This window comes from Plectropomus leopardus, chromosome 12 (genome assembly GCF_026936395.1).
Source record: "Plectropomus leopardus strain MGB_pleo_1.0 chromosome 12, ASM2693639v1, whole genome shotgun sequence".
Lineage (NCBI taxonomy): Eukaryota > Metazoa > Chordata > Actinopteri > Perciformes > Serranidae > Plectropomus > Plectropomus leopardus.
The window spans coordinates 14,962,967-14,985,887 of NC_142187.1; the positions used below are offsets into that span (position 1 = coordinate 14,962,967).

Below are 22,921 nucleotides of genomic sequence, written 5' to 3' on the forward strand. Positions count from 1 at the left end.
AAGGGTTTTATCTCCACATGGACTCAGAGGAAATGCCGTTGTCTTGTCCCCGGGGAATGATCAGAAACACAGGCTGTTGGATGAGTGTCGGGATTGTTTCCCATTGATGTGACCAACCTCTCTGTGAGGGTTGCTATGGTAGCTTGCGGATGGAGTGACTGAGAACAAACGGGGTGTGTTTTCCTGCTCATGGTTCTGGTATGGTGAAGGGGGTGCTAATTGAGTGCACGGAAAGGGGCTTTTCTCAAACAATGGGAGGATTGTGTGCTTGTCCCCCCTTAGAGGAAGAGCAGAAGTTTGGTGGGCATCACACATCCATACCGCAAAGCTCTGGCGCATCAAGCTTCCTGCACCCAAATGCTTCCCGGAGTCAAGCCGTCAATCTCAGCTTTCTCACTCCAACATGGGCAATTTTTTTTTTTTGCTAGTGGGCTTGGCTTGCAGTGGGGTGCCTTCACAGAGAAAAATGTGCTAGAGTGAGTGAGACAGACAGGACTAGCCCATGAATCAGTGTTGCCGGCTCTCACACTAATCAGTAAAATGGTTGTGTGTGTGTGTGCGTGTCCTGGTATTGTGGCGCATTGTATGAGTTGTGGTGGACCCTGCCTTGCAACAAATTCATTCTGACAGCAGGAACTGGATGCAATGCGACCACTACTCCAGTCCCCCTCCCCCATACGAGCTGAACCCTGCATCAAGGGTCATTATATAACGCCCTCCTCTCTTTCCTCACTCTCAGTGACACACTGAGATTGTTCACTGGAGTGTCGGGGGTTGGAAGTTAATCTCTTGTCCTTTTTTTCTGACAGTGTCTCAGCCTCTCCCCCTGCTGCCTAAACTCCTTCTCTTTCAGTTCAGTTAATTTCCGCACGATATGAATGTGCGCAGACCAACAAGGCAAAGACTGTATTGCTATGACTGTAAAACAATGCCGGGATGAGATGGCATCCTTGCCTTGCTCACCAGAAAAATTTAAAAAAAAATGTTCTGTTAACTGTGACACATCTGTTTACAATCATGCACTCTATGTACTCTCTCACTCTCATGGGCACGCACACACATTCTAGTTTCAGTCGTGCTCAATTGCCATAGCAACAAGGATTGGCAAATGCTCCAAATATCTATGCTCAACCAGTCAGTCACAAATAGCATCCTCAAGGGCTTCAAATGTGCTGATCCCTGCCATTTATGCACTTAGCTATAAACATATATGTGCATTAAACCACAGCTTTCTGTACGCTGATCAGCATCCATTGCTGTCAGAATACACTGTAGCCTGCAGGATTGGTTATTGGTTTGGTGACTCAAAGCACATGACTGGTACGCAGACGAGCTGCAGTGAAGCTATAATAAACCAGGATATTTAATATAATGTGATACCACTAAAATAAAGCGTTGGTTTTGTTTTGTATCACCTGAAAATTCTGAGCATCAAACACTTAAATGTTAAGTGTGTACGATTCAGGAGGTTATATTGGCAGAAATGGAATACAAATACAACACAATAAATGTGTTTTCTTCAGTGTATAATCACCTGAAAATAAGAATTGTTGTGTTATCTTTACCTTTGAGTGAGACATTTATGTCTACATACAAATGTGTCCTCGTCCATGGAGACCGCCATGTTGTATTGCTGTTTCTACAGTAGCCCAAAATGGACAAACCAAACACTGACACCAGATGGGGCCATTCAAGCAGCCCCCTAAATCTACAACAATGCAATTAATGCGAAAAATACCTTCACCAGATCTATTGACTGTTCACGCCAATTTTTTTGCATTTTTCATGCGTTTGCAGAGGGATCCCACAGCTTGCGGACACCTGTCATAAAATACAGCTCCCAGCCTGTTAATAAACACATCGGCAATTATAACCCAACTGATGATACGAAATATACATTTACGCTCTATTTATAATTTGTGCGCGTAACTGTGCGTCTCTTGTGCGTCTCTCCGTCATTAGCCAATGCACATCCATCTGGTCGCACTGCATCAGCTGCCACGACGGGGCATGTGTGGACGTCACTGATTTTTTTTTTTTTTCTTCTCTTTCCTCACCTTCCCCTTCTCGTTTTTTTTTTTTTTGTTCCAGCAGAGCATCGCTCTCCTTCGGCTCTCCCTCTCTCTCTACACCGCCCACTCCACTCACCGCCGCCTCGCCGGCTTCTTCGCCTCATTACATCGCCCGCTGCCCTTTTTTTTAAAAGGTAGAAGACACCGCGCATTTTCTGGGGACCACATTTGAAGAAAATAAAGATTATCACCATGGCGAGCACCGAAGATAAACCAGCCAACAAGGAGAACACGTCCAGCTGGAAGGACTCCTTCTACAACCCGCGGACCGGGGAGGTGCTGGGTCGCACGGCCAGCAGCTGGGGTAAGGATCCCCGTTATACAGCAGGCAATTAGGAGATGTGCTTTGCCATTCTTTCATCCAATCTGGCGTCTTCATCTTCTCATTTTCAAAGCGTTGTAAGATTTTAATACATAGCATATGTGTGTGTGTGTGTGTGTGTGTGCATGGGTGAATTAAAATGACTACCATAAAGATATGGATTAGCAGAGGAGGCCTACATGAAGGTGTAAAGGAGAAGCCTGAACTGATAGGCTCACCATGAGGAGTGATGCTATCAAAGGTGCTCTTTGCTGCATTGGCAGAAATAACCAATCAGCTGATGATCAATTGTGTATATATATATATATTTTTTTTTTTTTTGCATTAACAGGATTATCAGGATTCCCAGTGCAGACCCCAGATGTTAGACCCCCCCCCTCATTACCTAATCACATCTGAGGAATGTGCCACAGCATTCCTGAGCTGTATCTATAGCTGATCAGGCCATACATTTTATGTAATGATTCCCCAGTTATTTCCAGAGTGAGGTAGTAACACAGCACCCTCCCTCCAGCAGCCGGCTCCTATAGGCTAGCGCGGGCTGTCAGGCTGCCTGGGCCCCTGTGCTGCTGTGCAGTGGGATGCTCCATTGCAGTTGCATGGCCGCCCACATTAGCATGCCTGTCAAGGTCAAATGGGATTCCCTCTCTCCTTTTTCTCTCCCTTTCACGCACTAGCCAGGTGCATTGTGGGATACTGTTGGAGAGGAATGAGAGGAAGGGGGGGATGTACAGCAGGAAGCTGAGGGGTCCATCCTTTTTTTTTTGTTAACTTAGAGGGCATCCGTGCTGTGCAGGCTGGATGGTGGTAAACCATTTTGAGTCAGATGTTTCCATAAACTCCTTTTCTTCCCTCTGCATTGTGTATGAATGAGATGCTCTCAGCAAAGCAGCGTCATCCCTAAATCCTGCGTGATTTGAAGGGTCTGCAGTGGATAAAAATGGCCTCAGATCTGTCAGAAGCACGTTTCCCTCTTGGTTCCAAAATGGTTTCTCTCAAAAGAAATTGCACACTACAAATGATAGTTTCCCCGAGCCTGCACATAAGGAAAATCAGAAGCCGTTTGTCCGAGCTCGTGCGTGGTTAAAGCACGTTGTTAATTATACATGACCCCTCTTTCCCTCATTATCTTTTCTATTTCTGTTCCTCTGACTTCCTCCAGCCCTCATCCTGCTGTTCTACCTGGTTTTCTACTGTTTCTTGGCCGGTATGTTCGCCCTGACCATGTGGGTGCTGCTGCTCACTCTGGACGACTACGTGCCCAAGTACCGAGACCGCGTCCCTTATCCAGGTTGGTGACTCTCAACAGCTCAGTGGAGGAACGCTGCTTTCAGCTACTGTAGCTGGCAGCATTTGTCTTCGGGCATTCATTATTCATACTTGCACCAATGAGATGCTGTCACAATAATGTGCAACATTACAGCTGCTTTTTGCATCGATCTATTTTGAAGTTTTCTTCCTGTGTGTTATCAGCAGTGGAGCTTGTTTCAGAGAAGGCTCTCTGTCCGGCTGTAACTGGAGACGAACCCCGATAATGGCTGTGCATTAGTATCTCCTGTTGGGGATCGTTCACTCTGTTTACTTTGTTGCAGGGTTGGTGATTCGTCCAAATACAATGGATATAACATTCAACAAATCTGAGCCGCTCAAGTATGCGGGCTATGTCAAACACCTGGAGACCTTCCTGCAAAGTAAGTGCAATCTTCACGAGAAATGAATATTAAAACGTGCTTGCTTTAATAAAACAAATTCAATCTCCTGGATCTCTTTCCCATCATTCATTTCATGACCATGACTGTATCACTCCTCTCTCTCAGGATATAATGATACAGAGCAGGAGAAGAACGAGGACTGCACCAAAGGAGAGTATTACGAGCAGGGCGACGACGTCTTGACAAAGAAAGCTTGCCGCTTCAATAGGAATATGCTGAGTTTCTGCTCCGGCCTCTCTGACACCAACTTTGGATATTCTGAGGGAAAACCCTGCGTGCTGCTGAAAATGAACAGGGTAACACCCACTTTCACTCACCTTATTATCACTGAAAATTTAAAAATAAATAATCGCTTTACTCCTTTTCAATTTTGCAATCTTTTCATCTGTCATTCAACATTGTCTTCCTTCCCACGGCTTCTAATCTCCATTCGTTTACTGGCTCGCTGACAGTCCTAAAATAAACGATTAATTTGATTAATTTCTAATTTTGGTTGCGCACATGCAGCGGTCTAAACCTCTCCTGTTTCCCTCACCTCCTAGATCATTGGCTTAAAGCCTCGTGGGGATCCCTACATCAACTGCACAGTAAAAGTAAACATTTTTCTCCTAAATCTTCTCTACTGTATATGTTTGTATGTGTATTTGTGTTTTGTTTTCTTTCATAAAAAAAAGAAGCCATGATGACCATAACAGTGTCAATGTTTTCTTTCTGTTGATCTTTCATTTTTGTTCCTTCTTTTTGTTTGTTTTGTGTCCAATTTCTTTCTGCATGCTGTCACTGACGGCTTTAGGGTAAGATAATATGTAAATTCTCAGGATAAGGCCAGTAACACATTTATATTATGTAACGAGTCATTACGCAGGTGCCTCTAAACTCATCCTAGTGCCATTTTCAAGTCATTTTAATCTAATAGGCGCAATTTTCAGCCACAAATGTCCTCTCGCAGATTAACGCAGAGCACATCCTGTCACTTAAATCTCTTCACTAACAAACAGAGGGCCATTGCTTTTCCTTTTTTTCAAGTCCTGTCTCATGTGATCTTGGAAAAATGTCTCATTTGCTATTAATATAACATGATAAGCATTTTATTTCATGTTAAATTTACAATGACTAACACATGTTTTTCTATTTAGAGAGACAACCCAATTCCAATACAGTATTTCCCCAGTGAGGGGCGCATTGATAAGATGTATTTCCCCTACTACGGCAAGAAAGCCCATGTAAGTATTCATCCCCGGTCACATCGCAGCCCACTCGCCACCAATGTTGGTATTGTTGGTTTCTGTAAACCACGAATATGTTACATTTGTACATTTCATTCATATCATATTAACGTTACTAGTGAAGCATAAAATATATGCTTTCTTTGTTATCTGATTGCAAAGAAATGGTGAATAGCCACTGTTTTTCCAGCTGCATTTTTAGCCACCTGTCGCAGTTCTTTAAGAGGCGTCTGAGGCACAACGTGTCTGCTTAGCTGCACGCCACTGTTCAAGATTAACAAGCAACAAAGCCGTTGTTTTTCAGTGAGTCATCACACTGTCCTCAGTGGCTTTTAAGGCACCAATTATGGATGTTTTGTAGTGACCCGTCACTGTTTTATTCCAGCAGATATTTTAGCAGTCAGTCGCAGTTCTTAAAGAGGCATTTCAGGCACAACGCCAAGACACAGACCACTTTCTAAGACTAAATCAACAAAAGCGTTTTGTTTGTTTTTTGGTGGGTTTTTTTGGTGAGTCATTGCTGCAATTCCAGCAGCTTTTTAGTCGCAAGATGCCTGCTAAGCTGCAGACCTTTGCAAACCACTTTTCAAGATTGGAATTCAATAAAAGCTGTGGTTTTTTTTGGTTTTTCTTAGCTTTTTTTGGCGAATCATTGCAGCTCTTCCAGCAGACACTGAATCTGTTTTGTAGCAATACATCGCTGTTTTTCTAGTTGCTTTTTGAGCAACCGGTCATTGTTTTTCCATTGGCTTTTTGACAATCCGTTGCGTCTTTTTAGGTACAACATGCCTGCCAAGCTGCAGACAATTTCGGACCAATGTTTGAGACAAACAATAAAAAAAGCGATTGTTTTTTAGCCATTCATTGCAGCATTGCCAGCGGCTTTTTAGGCACCAAATGTAGGTGTTTTGTAGCAACCAATCTTTATTCTTCCAGCGGCTGTTCAGGCCCGAGATGCCTGCCAAGCTGCAGACCGCTGTTTGAGACCAACATCAGGATTGCCAGGATTGTGCCCAGCTGGGGTATCTTAAGCCAAAATATGATCTTTTCCTAAACGTAAATGCAAATTTAAAGTATCTGTGATTTGCAGAAAGCTAAAAAGTCAACACTTCTAGTGGTGATTGGGCTGCACTTTGAGTCTGCTCAGAACGGTGACGCGTTATTGACAGCCGGCTGTCTCTTTCCTGCTGCAGGAGACTTATGTGCAGCCCCTTGTGGCTGTGAAGCTACTGCTCAGCAAGGAGGACTACAACAAGGAGCTCCCAGTGGAGTGCAGAGTAGATGGCTCCGACCTTCGCAACAATGACGACAGGGATAAGTTCCTGGGCCGCGTCACCTTCAGGGTCAAGGTGATCGAGTAAAGGAGAAGACAGTCGGTAAAAAGGAAACCAGACGCAGAGGTTGCCCACGTTTGCTAAGGATTTATATGTAAAAAAAAAAAATTTAAAAAGGAAGGAAGTGTCAAATACGTCACAAAGACAGGATATTGGGGATGTGGCCAAACAGTTTGATGCAGATATGAAAGCCAGTTATAGATACTGAATGTTGCTTTGCTGACATTTCTGACCCTTCTTTCCTTCCTGATCTCGTCAAAGATCAAAAACGCAGGCTCTGCCCATGACCCCGTCCATCCTTTCATTCACCTGTTGCACTGCTCATTCTTCACTCAGTTTATTATTATTATTTTTTTTTTTTTAGTTTTGATGTGATTAGATGATTTATAGCCATTGCAACCAAGCCATGTGGAGCTGTTGTGTAATTGCTGACTTTTTTTAAAGATGTTTTTTAGATCTTTCTGCTGTCAGGAAGAGAGTGTTGTTCTCATCTTTCCAAACTGTATGAACGACTGTATAATCGCTGGTGTTGAGAGGATTTTTATCTTGCTGTGTAGTATAACTGAGAAAGTAGAACATTTCCAGACACATCTCCAGAGTATTTCACATTATCACATCACAGAGACTTCATAGGAACGTACCTTGATAATCAAGTATAGCCACTGTATCCCTGTATATGAAATGCCGATTCCCTTTCTACATATAAATACATTGTGATCCTTACCATATTTAGGGAATTATAGATAGATCTTTGTGTTGTGGTCTGCGTAGCCACAACCCAGTCTTGTGCTGTCTGTCTGTATGTCTGTCTGCATGTCTGTCTGTCCGTCTGTCTGTCTGCCCGTCTTCCTGTTTACTCACCTCTCACTGCAATAGCCAACAAGTGGGTGAGCCCTCCAGGACTAGGGAAGTTGTCTCGCTCCACCTTGCAGGGGTGCTGCGTAGAGATGGTGGCTGAGGCAACACACACACACACAAACAAGAAGGAACAGTGTAAAAAAAATAAAAAAGTAAAAAAATTAGCTTTTAAGGCAGAGAGGCGCTAGGAAAGCGTCACAAAAATAAAGACTTCACTGTAACTATGTACTGTATATCTTTACGTGATCTGTATATCTATCTGGGTCTCAAAGATTGTTTGTTAGTTTTCTCTCTTCTTCAGCCTGTCGATCTGATTGTCTGCCAATCTATTACTCTTCAATGTATATATATATACACTATCGACCATATTTACTTAATTCACACTGTATTTTTGTCACACAACACAATGTCTGTGCACTGTAAAGAAATAATTTAAGCAAAGATTTACAGGAAATTATCTTATTCAAAGCTATGTTTACACAGTCTTAAAAGGAACCCACATTTGAAAGACCAACTTGTAACATCTCTTCAGGGTGCCTTAAGACCTGATGAAATAATTGTGGAATAAAAGTGATTTTGAAAAAAAAAAAGATTTCCTCCTGTGTATTTCTTTTAATCAATTCTTAATGATACTTTTTGTCAATGGAGGAAGATTTCAGTTCCTTTATTTAAAGGGACAGTTCACCCCAGTGCCACAAGGCGGCATTTACTGTTGAGTTTATAAAACTGGCATACATTTGAGTTTGTTTTTATGCTGCTGCGGTGGCAATAGCTGAAGCTGGAGGCATTTTGCTCTTGGGTAGTCCGTCCACCTTTATATGGTCAATTCTGATTAGACTTTGGTGGTCAGATCAAGGTGATCTCATTAAACATGTTTTTGGCCATAACTCAAGAATTTTACACATAATTTCCTTTAAATAATGTCTCATAGGACATAATGATGACTTTGGACAACATACTATAGTATGACTTAATGTGCTTTATTGGATGGCAAGCTATAGTATAATTTTCTATGCTGTTTTGGACGACATACTATAGTAGTAACATACTATACTATGCCATTTTTAACAACATACTAAACTATTGCTTTTTCATGATGTTTATGACAACATACTATAGTATGACATTTTGTGCTATTTTGGATGACATGCTGTAATATGACTTGCTTATGACACTCAACTATGTTTTTTATGCTATTCTGAAGACATATTATATTTGACTTTTTAATGATATTTTGGGCCACATACTATAGTATGATTTTTTTACGCTATTTTTGACAACATACTATAATATTCCTCTTTTATGCAATTTTGGACGACATAAAATAGTATGACTTTACGAAGCTAATTTTGACAACATACTTTAGCGTGACAATTTAATGCTTTTTAATTTAGTAGGACTTTTTTATGCTATTTTGAAGGACATTCTGTACTATGACTTTTATGATATTTTGGGCGACATACTATACTTTAACTTTTTTAATGCTATTTTGTTTAATATACCAAACCAATTTTTTATGGTGTTATATAGGACATACTTTACTATGACTTTTTTTATACTATTTTTGGATGACAAGCTATAGTATGACTTTTTGTGCTATTTTGGATGACATTCTATAGTGTGACTTTTTGATATGTTTAAAGACATACTAGAAAATAAATATTTATACTATTTTTACAGACATGCTATCATATGACTTTTGTATGCTATTTTGGACAACATACTATACTATGACTTTTTGTGCTATTTTAATGGCATACTCAGAAAATCAGTTTTTTTATGCTATTTTTGACGACATAAAAAAGTATGGTTTTTTGCTATTTTGGACGACATACTATAAGATTTTTTTAAAAAATTTTTTTTACTTTTTTGGTCTTTTTTTGACCACATTGTATAGTATGACTTTTTTATGCTAAATTGGATGACATGACTTTTTTATGCTGTTTTGGACATACTTTGAACACCACCTATAGTATGACTTTTTTGTGATATTTTGGACAACTTACCATAGTATGACTTTTTTATACCATTTTGAAAGAGATATTATCTTTGACTTCTTTTTAAATGATATTTTGAATGTCATACTAATATGAGGGTGTAGAGAACAGCAAAAGTTCTTCTATAGCTGCTCACAGGCCACCATCGCTCCCAGTTAGAGACTGGGTGAAATCAAACTAAGGCAGTTAGGGTGGGGCACCGGGCCCCAAAATCACCAAATCCGCCGCCGATGAAAAAAAGGAGAGCAGCAGGATGAGAAATTGAGCGATGCATCGTCATATTTATAAAGAAGTCCCTCTAAACCAAAGTCTGAGTGCTGCCTCCACGTGACCCAGTGTAACTACACACGAGCTAAGCGCGTGCGTGTAAGGGCGAAGCCCTGCGCGAGCGGAGGAAAAATGAAAGCGAGGCAGCGCGTGGCAGCCCCCCTGCCTGGCCTCGATGGTTTAAATAGTTAGTTAACACTGTCAAGACTAAAACAGATGTAAAAGATACCTTGTGGGGTTGGTAAACTCCTTGCCTATCAGCAAACGAGTCTCCGCCATCCGCCTCCGTGTCCGGCTGGTCCTCCACGTTAGTAGCCTATCACGCTCAACAAATACTTCCTTCTCGCCGCCACATTCTGGCACTTTGCCAGAGAGGCGAGTGTAAAAAAGCCGAATTTGAGGATATATTGTTCCGTATTTCAAGCCCCCTGTTGTCCTTTTCTCTTTTCGCCCTCCCTTTTGCTGCTCCGCCGTTTCTTGTCCAGTTTCGGTCTTGGCGCTATCCAGTTCTCACGGTCACCTGACTCATCGTCATCATCACAGGCACAGCAACAAAGCAATCAGAAAACCTTTGTTATTATTAAATAAAGTAACTACGTGAAATTATCTATATTTCAACGCGGATACTATCAGAAAGTTTTGTATTTATCTGATTAAAAATGAAAAATATTAAAAAGGTAAGGGCTGGATGCTACAGTTGGTGGGGTTTGGCGGCCCCCTACAGGTCGGAGGCCGCCGCGCACCGGCCCAATTGGCCTTGTGTTTTATCTGTGCTTGATTCTCTTACTTTTTCTGTATTTTTATGCCTCTGCACTGGCAATAGACAATGTCATGGCTAACCTTGGATGCCCACTTTGAGACAGTGCTGACTGTATAGATCTCTGTCCTGCTGGGGCGAAATTGTGTGTGAAGCATCCACGTTTTGACAGATAAAAGTGTAATATGTAAGAGCAACTGTACTGGTGCTGAGGGGTATTCAAATGCATAGCAGTAGGCTAATTCTAGTTACTTCATTAACTGTTTAAATAATGAATTATCACAATGGGATAATCTGAAAACTGAAAACATTACAAAGTCCAAGGAGACTGATATGCTGTAGATCGAATGTCTGACTTGAGGACTGTTCTTTTTTAGAGGCCAATGATTGCATCTGTTTGTTTTTTAACATTATCCTGTAAATTACAACACAACAAAAAAGACATTCTGAAAATCTTCCACAAGGCTGCTGACGCCAAGTTTCCTGAGGGAACTGAAGGCCCAAAGAAAAGGTGAAAATTAAATCAGTCAAGATTGTTTTGGTCAGAGTTGCTGAGTGTTGGAGATATCAGCCGTAGAGATGTCTGCCCTCTCTCCGGTATAATAGAACTAGATTGCACTTGGCTTGTGGTGCTCGAAGCACCAAAACAATTCATTTGAAAAACTCAACAGTAGTGTCTCTTTCCAGAAATCATGCCCCGGTTGCTCTAGATATTCCACAGACCTTGTTGTGAGCAGTCTCATGTAGGAACTATTTTCTCTCTGTCCAGACACATGCGCAAACTGCATCAATGTACGAAAGGAAGCACACATGACACAAATATGTTTTTTTTCCATTGGCACCCTTGGCTGTGCTACTTTGCCTTCACATGATCAGTTAAGACATGCCAAGCCAAGCCGCACCACGCCCAGCAAGGACCATCTCTTGAGTAGGGCCAAAGACGTGCCTGACCACCTGACAATACATAGCAGTGATGTCTCGCTGACCAAGACCAACCTCCCTTCTCCCCTCAAACAGGTGTGTGTTGTGACGCTTGTGAAAGTAAAATGAAGAATAAACAAATATGGTTATCATTCTCATGAGAAAGCAATTTATCGTGAAACAATTAGATTTATCCGTTTTCAATGTTGAGACTTTTCCTGCTGAATGGAGTTTAGTATGAGCGGGCCTTTTATGATGCACAGCACTATGATTTGTAACTGCCCTTCAGGAAGTGGGGGCCTCAGACTCAGCTAGGGATCCCTAAAACTTAAATTAAAACAGATGTTCTGACACGACGACCATAACATTGTAGGATGTGCATGGCTTTTGGGGAATGGAGGAAAGTTGTTAACAAAAAACATAAAACTTCCATGGATCAAAAAATTATAACAAGACCCATAATTGAACATGTTTTCAGTTCAAGGTGTGCTGTCAACAAATTTACGGATTGTGTCTTTTGAAAATGCTTTTTTTCGCTGCAGGGGATTTCTTCACTGCAATACTGTGAGTGGCTACTGGGAAAATTTGCCTGTGAGGTAGACCTGCTCTTCTGGGGGCCTGGGCCTTTGAAGCACGGTCACTCAATCACATTCTCATCATCATTTGTAGCACAAATCTGCAGCCACAGGAGGGAGCAAGAAACAGCAGAGACGAAGCAGCAGAACAAGCTGTCAGTGGGAGTTTGGCTCCAACATGGTGCTGCCACAAGGAGAGAAATGAGGTTAGTGAGTTTTTTTACATTTCCCTCGTCTTAATCTTGTGGTTTTTCTGACCACACGAATCGATGTCGACAATCCACGTAATTAATCTTGCCACTGGCTTGCACAATATCAGGTGACAGCCACTGGGAAATTAGTGGATATGTTGAGATGTACTTTGTCCTTTTAACCTTAAGCTTAAGTGGAAACTACATGCCTGCAAGTCTATTTTTAATTATTTTGATGTTTACTGAAACAAAGACTACGGCCTCATCATGGTGTGAATGTTTTTTTTTACCTGTGACCGTACCCTCAGAGACAGCATTAGCTGTAGAGGTCAGATAATATGAGGTCAGTATCAAAAAGAAGTCTGATCACACCTGTCTGCTCTGATTTCACAGTACCTCCATCGATCCAGCTCCCACAGCGCCCCGAGGCAGCAGCAGCCGCTCTGTCCTTCACTGTCAACAGCAGTCGGTGCTCGATGCCTGCTACAAGTGAGATAATCTCTCGGGGTTTAGCTGCAGCACGAATCCACCTTAGTGTCTCCTGAACTCTCTGTCTGTCCTTGAGTCGGAAGGCTGTAAACAAGTACTGACAAAGAGATCTTTTTTCTTGGAAGTACAGTCAAAGAAAATAAATTGGGGGATGTACTACATGTTGGAACTACTCAGAACTTAATAGTCTTGAAAGATGTCTTAAAGTATATCTGTTTTTTAATGTATTTAAATATATTCCACTATTATTTTTGCAAGGATTTGCTCACTAGAGAAACATCACTTGGCTCACTTTTCCCTTTTCAGCACTCACGTCAATAAGCTGACTCTTAGATTATCTTCATTTAAATTCATACAGCCTTCTTTTTCCCAAAAAAAAAAACATTTCTCAGGTCAGCACTGCAGCTCCTCTTTCTGCTCAGACCCGTCAGTTGGCAGAAACACTGAGATGCTTCGGTACCTGAGGGGATTTGAAGCTGATTTAAGCAAAGAAGGCGCAAGGATAACACTGGTTATCGCCTTATCAGCTAAGAGTTGAACTTGCCAATTTGCGGCCGCCTGGAGCACAGCCTGGCTGTAGTCAGCATCTTGAAAGGGATTAATGCAGCTGATATTTTTAGGTTTTACTCCAGAGCCCTCAGCAGCACTTTCTCCGTGGTTATATATAGCACAGAGAACAGGCAGTAACATAGCACCATTTGGTACATGTCCTTCTAAGCCTCAAGGCTACAACAAACATATTGAGACAAACACATTTCAAAAGACATATTTTAATTCATTCAAATGATTCAAGATTCAAAGAAATGTCTGCTTTACATATGATATTTCTATAGTAACAGTTTCTTTCATGTTATATTTACAGTACATTTCTCATATATATGTATTTATATCTTATTGACATTAACGTAAAAACTCAACTCTGCCCAAAAACTGGAAATTTAAAAACTTAATTACCCTGAGACAAGTAAACAAGAATAACAAAGATTTTCTTTGGAACTAAACCAAGTCTCTATACTCAGCTTTAACAACAGTGTTTTGCGTGATTCACACTCATCTCAAACTAAGAGAAGAGCCCTGACGAGTCACAGTGTTTCAGGGCCATGGACGGGGCAACCTGCACATTGGTGTTACAGGAATTTATTGTCCAGCTCCTCCAGTTTTTTCCTCAGTCATATGCAGCGATTTACTTCCTGCACTCATCTTTCTCCCAGCATCCCAGGACTAAACAGTCTCCATTACTCACAAAGTTGAGCCTCATAGCACCAACAGTAGAGGGACTCAGTGAATATGTTTATTATCATTTTCTTTAAAATAAATCCTAAATTTTAGATGAATTACATCTTTGCCTTTTTCTCTCTGTGCATAGATATAGATATATTTCTTTATATACAATACATACAATTGCTTTTTATAGTTTTTATAAAACTAGAGTGTCGGGTAGAGGGGAAAACCACCTGAATGTAAATGCAGTGATCATCCTTAATTATGAGGTTTAGGATCACAACATATAATATCAAACACTACAACTATCTCTGCCACACGTGCTTAAAAAAGCACTTTTTACTGTGTGACTGTATGACAGCATCAATACAGGGCATACGGGGGAGGGAGAGTGCTATGAAATGCTGTAACTTTTACACATACCACTAAAAGATATCTCTGTGTGTTCCAATTTGGTTAAAGCTTTACGTTGAATGCAGCAGCTTTGCTTCAGGGGGTAAATCTACTGCAAACACTGTTACAGTTTCTTTATTAAGTAATTTAGTATTTATGGCACAAAGGCCTTTAATTTACTAATCCAACTAGTATCCTTTATGAAAAGGTTGTAAAAATTACTCCTAGCTGTGGTTGCAAGTCTACAACATCAGATATTTGCAAGAGAAGCTGTGATACAGAGAGATGATGCTCAAAATTCATCATCACATCCTCCATATTTTCTCAAACTCGCCTCATAAGCTGTGCATCTCTAAATCTTAACCATCCTCAAAAGAAAAGAGATCTTTCTCAACAAAGACACCTTCACTCGCCTCTTTCTTGATTCATCTTTTATATCAAAGTTGCATCTGACTGAAACAAATCATGGAGTGTTATTACTGGTGTAGCATATCTTACATGTGGCCTCTCACAGTATTCTGCATGTGCCAGACTTCTTCTCATCATCAGGATCTCCACCGCCTTCTTTCCTGTTGGGATCATTAAGCTCATCAAACAGTCCAGTGTCAATCATCTCGTGCTGCCACTGAATGGGCACGGCACCTGTGCTAAACTCCTTGAAGAATTTATTGTCATTGGCATCAAACACAATGCCCTTGATCTCAGAGAACTCTGCAATGTCACCAGTGTCCTTGGCGTAGACGACATTGGGCTTGGGCACCCATGGAGGGTCCACCAGCCCAGCCTCCAGACGGGGGAAGTTGATGGTCTTGAACCACTCATGCTTCCTGGGATCCTCCATGTTGTTCCTGATGAGGACGCAAAAAATATACCTTTAAAATTACAATGGTAATGAAACAGAAGCAAAGTGGCTGCAAAGGTTCATGCAACATTTTGGTTAACGTTGAAGTTTTCTCAGCCATTTCATTCCATGCACACTTGTTATTCCAATCTCAGTTTCCTAATATTTTTTGCACCAGACTGCCAGTCCATATCTACCTACTGAATTTAAACTTTTGAATCAAAAATTATATGTGGAACTGATTTCAGATGTCATCTTGAAAAATATACTATAGCATGTAGCTTAAAACAGTAGAAGAACCCCTTACTTCATGCCCAGGCGCTCCTCTATCTTCTTCTTGAGAAACTGCTGGATGATGTCCTTGGTAGGAGCATCAAAGCACCTGTGCTCCCACTTGGGTTCCTCATTGAGAATGCGGCGCTGCACCTCCTCCTTCTCCACCTTCTCCTTCTTGCTCTCTGGCCCTTTGAAAGGTGTGTAACCAGCTACCATCTCGTAGATACTGCAGCCCAAGGCCCACCAGTCCACTGAAGTCCTGTATGGAGTTTTGGACAGGAGCTCAGGGGCCATGTATGCTCCGGTACCAGCCTGGAGGAGAGAGACAAGGGAAGGTAAGGGTAAATATGAGGGGTTTTTTTACTTGTTATAAAGCACAGTGTGTTTTATTTCAGATCTTTTGAGTTCTGTAGATGGAAGCAATGCATATACAGATTGTGACAGTGACATGCAATACAAATCATTCCTGAAAGGACTGAGAGAGACAGATGTCTTGTGGAAGGATAGACTTGTAAAAAAAAACCCACTTAAAACTGGAGACAAAACCATCATACGTTTCCACTGTTAAAGTGTTACATACAACATTAACTGGGGTCACTAAAAGCTTTAATCTATTTTTCTCTTTATGTCTTTTACTCCATGTCACTTTAATTTTTCCCTCTCTTGCTTATTCTCTCCCCTGCTCCCCGCCCTCCCTCCCTCCCTCTATGACCTCACCTGCAGCCCTAATCCTAATGCTAAGCCTACTACCTGTCAAGAGTCATGTGTGTCTACACACTGACAGAGTTGTCCAGCCTCTTATATAAAGGCTGGCCATTTCTGAATACTACAGCCACCAGCGGAAATACGTAAGATCCAGACAGCACATAGCCATGCCTCTAATGTATAATTAATGCACAGACACCACAAACTGGCATTAAACCAAGAGCTTGCCCTTTATTACTGTAAGCAAGACCTGAGGAAACCCTGCTGCGAATACCTTTGTTGGTATAATGAGGACCGGAGACATCAGTTAACTTTTTTTTCTTATTGCATAACAGATTGTGATCACTACACACACATGATTCTTGAACATCTGTCCTTTACTTTAATGTGTGACAAGACTCGAGCCCTCTAACTGATCAGTGAAGGCATGTTACTACAACTCCATTAACAGAACTTCAACAGGTTTGCATGCAAAACTTTTATATGTTCTTACTTCCAGGTAACCTGGCATGCAAATCTTTAGATTGTTATTGTTTTCAACTTTTCCTAGTGGCTTTTTTGTAACAATGTTCTGTTTATCTGAACTGCTAAAAAAAAAAAAAAAAAAACCTGCATGCTCCGGGCAGTCAAAAGGGGTAAAACTCTTCCATGTATGATCCATACAGAATTATCACCAGAATTAATCTGATCTCATTTTTAGGGGTCATATCTCTTTTTTTCAGCCCAGTGAAAGACAACTTGTTGCAAACTGACATGTCTAAACATATACAGCATAGGTTTTTTACCTGGATCTGTCAATCTAATCAGGGACAGACTTGTGTAATGCCCACTAAGAAGATTAGAGGACCAAGCCAACCCAGTCACTTTGGCTGGCTGAGGAGCATCAGAGTACTGGATAATGAGCTTACTAGACTTTCATGGAGCTGAGAGCTTACTCTTTGCTATCGCAAGTAAGTCCTGTAAAAACCCTGTGCAAAATTCTTCATCTTTTTTCAAGTCATCCTTAGGTGAGTGCAGGTGAGGTGTGATGTACTGAAGGTGTTATGAGACAACAATGGAAGGAAAAATATTTTTGAAAAATAATGTTGTGTACAAATGATCATTCTTAGCTTGTTCTATCAGTATTTTTATTAGCTTTTGCACCTATTCTATTTTCCATCTATATGATATCTTTTTGTCAGAGCCTGACTGATTTTTAAGGCTTGGTGATTTATCTGACAGGTCATTATGGTGTTCTGACAACTTCTTCTTTTGCATATTTCCAGTTGATCCTCAGTTAGATGCAATAACTCCTCTGTGCAGTCAAGGAGGTGTGTCATCAAACTCTACTCGGTGATGAAATTATATCTGAGTTATTCTTTCTCAAGACAAGAAGAAAACTTACAGGCTAAAGGCACAGCTGACCCTTTAAGATAACCTTCACACAATTAACTTAATCTCTGCAACCGAGTTGCCAAGGGAAACCCTCTTACATTTATTGACTGCTACTTTAACAAGAGCTGGACCTCCAAGGTCTCTAACAGAGCCCCTCCACAAAATGGTGGCCTATAAATGGCCAGGCTATAATCTGACTACTAAAGGATCAAATGAGTTATGTAATGGATTCAGAGACTCATTGCACAGATCTTTAAACAATCCGGTAATCCCTGTCCGGATTTAAAGTGAAAACCCCACCAAGATAGATAGTCTGTCCAAGCCTGAGTTCAGTTTTTAGCTCCAACCTCATCCTAAAATAAGTGAACACAGACTGGGAGATGTAGCTTACCCAGCAACCAGTGATCCAGTGGTGTAAGTATATGAGGTCTTAGTTGGTTCAACCATGTAGATGATAACTTAATTAAATATTTGTTGATTTAAAGATCAGATAATAGAATCAGGAGAGAGTCATTCCCTGACCTTTGCTGTGTGCAACTTTAAAGACTTTCAGTACTAGATGAAATAGTCCTTTAGAGTAGACATCTTTCACCATGATGTAAAATCTTATTATGAGTCCCATTATCATCGCTGACATAATCTCGCCAGGTCCTCTCATGCTAACAGCAACCTTATGGCTTTGAGAGTGCATCTTGATGTGCACTTCTTTATATTGTAACCTAATGAGCCTTTTCGACAAGAACATCACTGTTGTTTGACATCTACTCACCATCTGGGTGACGGTCTTCTCTGGTGCAAGCTCTATGGCCAGACCCAAATCTGAAAGTCGGCACTGGCCTTGACTATCCAGCAACACGTTCTCCGGCTTCATATCACGGTAAACAATATCCATCTCATGCAGATGCAGGATGCCAGTGGTGATCTGCGCTGTGTAGTGGATGACACGCTTCATCTCAATGCCCTTGTCCGCACCCTTGCCATCGTAGCCCATGTTGTAAATGTGGTACTTGAGGTCCCCTCCGTTCATCAGGGTCATGACAAGGCACAAGTGGGTGTCTGTGTCATAAGCGTAGCCCAAGTTGACCAAAAACAGGCTATTGACCTTCTCCAAAATCTTCTTCTCCAACAGGGCCATCTTCTCACCGCCCTTTTTCTTCAGACGCTTCTTACACAACTTCTTGCAGGCATACATTTGCCCTGTGTTCTTCACCTGAACAGCACACACCTGGAAGAAGAAAGATCATCTGTTAAAAAGCAGAACTTTTGTTTTTTTTCCTAATGTCTGCCCAGTTCTCCTTTGATTAATCAGAATCCATATTTCAAGTGGTACTAAGATTGGTGTACTGGTATCAGGTTGACAGGCAGCACAAACTGATCAGAGGACTAAAATCTGACTGCTGCTTGTCCTAGGTTTAAAATAAATAATTATGACCAATAATTTAAATAATCAATCAATGCCATCAAATATTTCATGATTTATTATCGATATTATCACAAATATTGTCCCATAACACTGATATAGAATCATAGGTGTGACTACCCTTCAACGAAGCTTGACCCTCACCAGTTGTATCACCCTGTTTGAAACCTGTCTCATCTTTAACTTAACTTTTACTTATTACATTAAACTTCTTAAATTCTTTTAAAAATGTATTTTAAAATTTAATTTTGCTCCCTTTGTTCCTTCATATCATTTTTAAATTATAATACCTTGTATTTGTTTTATATATTGTATTGTTGTATTTTAGTGATTTGTATTATGATTTTGCACAAAAGGTGCTGTATGATTCATTCTCTCTAGACAAATGATCAGGTTTATCCGCTGCACTTTACTGCTTAGTGAGTTACTGTACTAATGTGAAAAACAGTATTTTACAATCAGCAGATTTACCAAGCCTTCACTGTAGTTTTAATTAAGGACATACTGTTAAGAATATTACTATAATCATTTTTAGGTGTTGAATCTACACTCAACACTTCCATAATAGCATTCATTTTAAAGAACTAAACTCAGAAAAGAGGTTCCTCAAGGCTCTGTTTTGGGTCCATTGTATGTGCTATTACTGCACAGCAATGTGCTTCTGATGTTCATTCAACATCTTTCAATCTCAAATTTTTTAAATGATTACGAAAGAACTTGTTTACACAGTTCACACAATTACGGCTAGTTCTTATATTTACGTAGCAGGTGGTGTATTAAAACAGAAAACCTTTTTGCTCTAGTGTCACTCTCATATCTAAACTGAAAGAGATTTTGATCTCAATAAGACTGGAGGAGCTTCTATTAATCTTGACTGTAGCACTGTAGTGCTAGTTCTTTCAATGCAAGACCACAACTTCCTGCATTGTGGCTTTGTATTTGTTACTTTATGAACCATTAGCTGTGATTTTCAAATTTCAAGAGGTATGCCTTCAGGTCACAACTTCATGATCACGTTCAGACAAAGTAAATCCCTATGATTATGTAAGGTATGATCTCTTCCCCTACAATATTCTTTCATATGTTCCACAGCAAATAAACGTCTTAGGTTTCATGAGAATGAAACAATACTGACACTGCACCATGATAATCTACTGTAGCACCATCATTACAATTCCAAAGATGTTGAATATGTATTATCTAAATATTCTTTTTTCATTTTTTTGCATGTATCATATGGAATAGAAGGAACACACATATTTTTTTAAATTAATGCCATCAAGGGGCCTATGAGAGTCCTGCAACTAAAACTACTTTTAAAAGATAAACACAAGTTTCAACAGACTTTCATAAAATTATATGTAAATGTATTTGCATGCTTACCTCTCCAAAGCCTCCTTTGCCAAGAGTTCTGAATTCATAGAAGTATTTATCAGAGATGGGCTGTTTTTCATACTCTTTCCACTGGAGGAATTTATCGAAGAATGGGCTGGCCTGGTAATCTGTGAGGGGTTTGTCTTTAAGATATTCTCTCACACCATCTTGGACTTTGCCTTTCATCACCTCGTCAAAGTTGGCATCCGTCACAGACTTGCATTTTTCAGCCGCATCCCCAGTAAGAAAGGACAGGAAGCTCTTGGAGTCGGACTTGCAATACGTTTTCATGATGTTTTGGCGTGCCTTGTCTTTTGCCGCACCTTCAGCCAGATCCCAGTCATAGAGGTCATCCAGGAAGTCAGCAGCAACCTTATACTCGGGATTATTTACAAGGTATTGACGGAAAAACTTTTTGCCAATAGGCTGCTTTTCACAAAGCGATGCATAGTCCTTGTCAACAGAAGCTCGTACTGCAGCGCATTGCTCCGGCTTGGGGAGAGACAAGCTGCGACGGCGCTTTTTCATCTCCTTGTCATCACCGCCCTGGGCTTTTAGGTAGGCCGTGTTGGCCACCAGGTTATCCAGTCCCCCCATGTCACACATCTTGGCGCCTGTATGTGGTCTGTCCCCCCTAAGTGACTGGGTTCTTCAGTGGCTCCCCACGGATACCCTCAGCGTCTTTCAGAATGTCTTCTTCTGTGTGAGAGTGCAATTCGCTCCAAAGCCAGCGCGCAAATGAGCTCCTTCACCCAGCCTACCTGCAAACCTAAGACACACTGACACACCCAGTAATTACTAATTTAGAATTAAATACCAGGGAGGGATTTTGGCTTAAGGATCTTTCTGTGGACTATTCAAGGATGCTGTGCACGGAAAGGGAATCGTAAGCGGGCTCTGTCCTAAGAGGCTTTGTAGCCCTCTATATTTGTTCATGGTGTTCTTCTGCAGTCTCTAACAGTGGTCCAATGGGTTCTTTGGCTGTGAATGTAATGGCGAGGCACAGTAGAAGACTCAAAAGAACGCAAACAATGTTCTGAAAACAGTTAGGCACCTCCAACAACTGTCAGTAGGTTTTAAAGGTTCCTCTCATGAACGTACTGAGAAAGTGGACTAACGCCGTACTGTTTGGTTGTGCATTTACATGTGAGACTGCAACAAATAGATAATACATTGTATTTGGAGCCTGGTGTATATATTCAGCAAGGCAGTCAATATAGTAAACCATGCATCTACAATATGGCATCCTCTTCATGTCTTTCCTCCTCCAGTCTCATTAGAGCAGGTCCTTTAGCTAGCTTACTCCTAATCTGTCTGCTCTTTCATTCTCATTATTCATACTCATTCATCACTGACCACCACCTCACAATAACTAGAGTGAAGACACGTATGGATTGGTATTAAAATTCAGTATGCACATTAAAGCAGATGTGTTTTTTGGTGTGTGGAAGTAATGTCAAAAGTTAATGAATTATTATTACATTTGAGAAAATGTATACAGACCAAATTATTGAATTTAATGAGCTTTTTTCCTATCTCCCTGCTCCTTTGTATTATGTAGCTTCAGATTTTAGCTTACATTTAGTGTAAAATGTGTTGAAAGCGTATGTGTGAAGAGATTATAAATAATGAAATGAGTAACATTAGTTGCTCAGTGGGAAGCAGTAAGTGACATTATAGATGCCAGATGCGGTGTTCAGTGAGTAATGGTTGCCTTTATTATTAAGTATTCTTATTCTGTTAGCCAAATGCTGTCTTCAAATGAGGTTGTGTCGACTGTGTTCAGAGAAGAATCTATATAAATACCCCCCTCTTGAGATATTCAGAACTTTGTGAGTGGAAATTCTCCTAAAGTTACAAGTTAACGAGTGGTAAAGTGTTTGCATTGCACATTGGTTATTAACATCAAGAGTCAACACAGACTAAGAGGGTCAGACCAATGTGGCACCAGAGCTTCTTTCTACAAGTTGGTTTATAAAAAGCCTGAGGAGCACGACCTCAATCCTGTGACAGAACTGAGGTTAAACTGAGGACCAGTGATACACCTAATACTTAACAGTGATACTTTACTACACTCAGGAGAGGGAAGCCAAAAGATTTCAGGCATTCTTCTGATTGAGCTAAAATACACATTAGCTGTCTACATCAATCTGTTGTCTCATCTTTCTACAAGTCTGGTATTTGACTGCATAAATATATACATATACTGCATTGTGCTGTATATTCTATATGTATCAGGTTCATATTTGCACTTGGCTATTGTAGATTTTTATGCAAACCGGACAGATGGCCTTATTTTTTACACATGCAGTATGATGAACTGAGACTTTCCTTCCTTTGTTTCTGTTGGCAGTAACCCTATGCTACAGCTATGGTGATGTAGGCTAATTCAGTACAATAAAGCTTGGATAATATTAGCTAATCCTTTCACAAATGGTCTCAAGCTGTCAGTGCCCTGCACAAGATCAAGGGCTTTGCTTGCTCCATGCTCAGTACCAGGAAGACACCTACACAGAGCAACCACCGTGGAAGTGGATACATGTTTTGGGAAATAAAAACAATCAGTAATCAATGAAATTAGGTCATAATGCCCTCA

General features: G+C 40.7%; 2 protein-coding genes across 2 annotated transcripts; one reads left to right on the forward strand and one right to left on the reverse strand.

Moving 5' to 3' along the window:
• Positions 1-2,081: 2,081 nt before the first annotated feature.
• atp1b3a (ATPase Na+/K+ transporting subunit beta 3a) lies at positions 2,082-7,246 on the forward strand. Its single transcript, XM_042497766.2, has 7 exons — positions 2,082-2,376; positions 3,557-3,685; positions 3,987-4,085; positions 4,212-4,402; positions 4,649-4,699; positions 5,243-5,329; positions 6,526-7,246. Exons 1-7 carry the CDS (start codon positions 2,265-2,267, stop codon positions 6,691-6,693), a joined length of 837 nt encoding a protein of 278 aa, XP_042353700.1. The 5' UTR covers positions 2,082-2,264; the 3' UTR covers positions 6,694-7,246.
• A 6,229-nt stretch (positions 7,247-13,475) lies between these two features.
• On the reverse strand, positions 13,476-21,077 carry grk7a (G protein-coupled receptor kinase 7a). Its single transcript, XM_042498122.2, has 4 exons — positions 20,335-21,077; positions 18,301-18,756; positions 15,484-15,764; positions 13,476-15,183 (listed from the first exon to the last, which is right to left on the reverse strand). The coding sequence occupies exons 1-4, from the start codon at positions 20,929-20,931 to the stop codon at positions 14,844-14,846; spliced, it is 1,674 nt and encodes a 557-aa protein (XP_042354056.1). The 5' UTR covers positions 20,932-21,077; the 3' UTR covers positions 13,476-14,843.
• Between the last annotated feature and the right edge of the window lie 1,844 nt (positions 21,078-22,921).

Excerpts from the sequence above, each read along its gene's own strand:
- atp1b3a (XM_042497766.2), top strand. The coding sequence starts at position 2,265 with ATGGCGAGCACCGAAGATAAACCAGCCAACAAGGAGAACACGTCCAGC. Across the intron at positions 2,377-3,556 it reads TCGCACGGCCAGCAGCTGGG|CCCTCATCCTGCTGTTCTAC; the intron begins GTAAGGATCCCC and ends GACTTCCTCCAG. Across the intron at positions 4,086-4,211 it reads CCTGGAGACCTTCCTGCAAA|GATATAATGATACAGAGCAG; the intron begins GTAAGTGCAATC and ends CCTCTCTCTCAG.
- grk7a (XM_042498122.2), bottom strand. The coding sequence starts at position 20,931 with ATGTGTGACATGGGGGGACTGGATAACCTGGTGGCCAACACGGCCTAC. Across the intron at positions 18,757-20,334 it reads GCAAAGGAGGCTTTGGAGAG|GTGTGTGCTGTTCAGGTGAA; the intron begins GTAAGCATGCAA and ends TTCTTCTTCCAG. Across the intron at positions 15,184-15,483 it reads GAGGAGCGCCTGGGCATGAA|GAACAACATGGAGGATCCCA; the intron begins GTAAGGGGTTCT and ends CGTCCTCATCAG.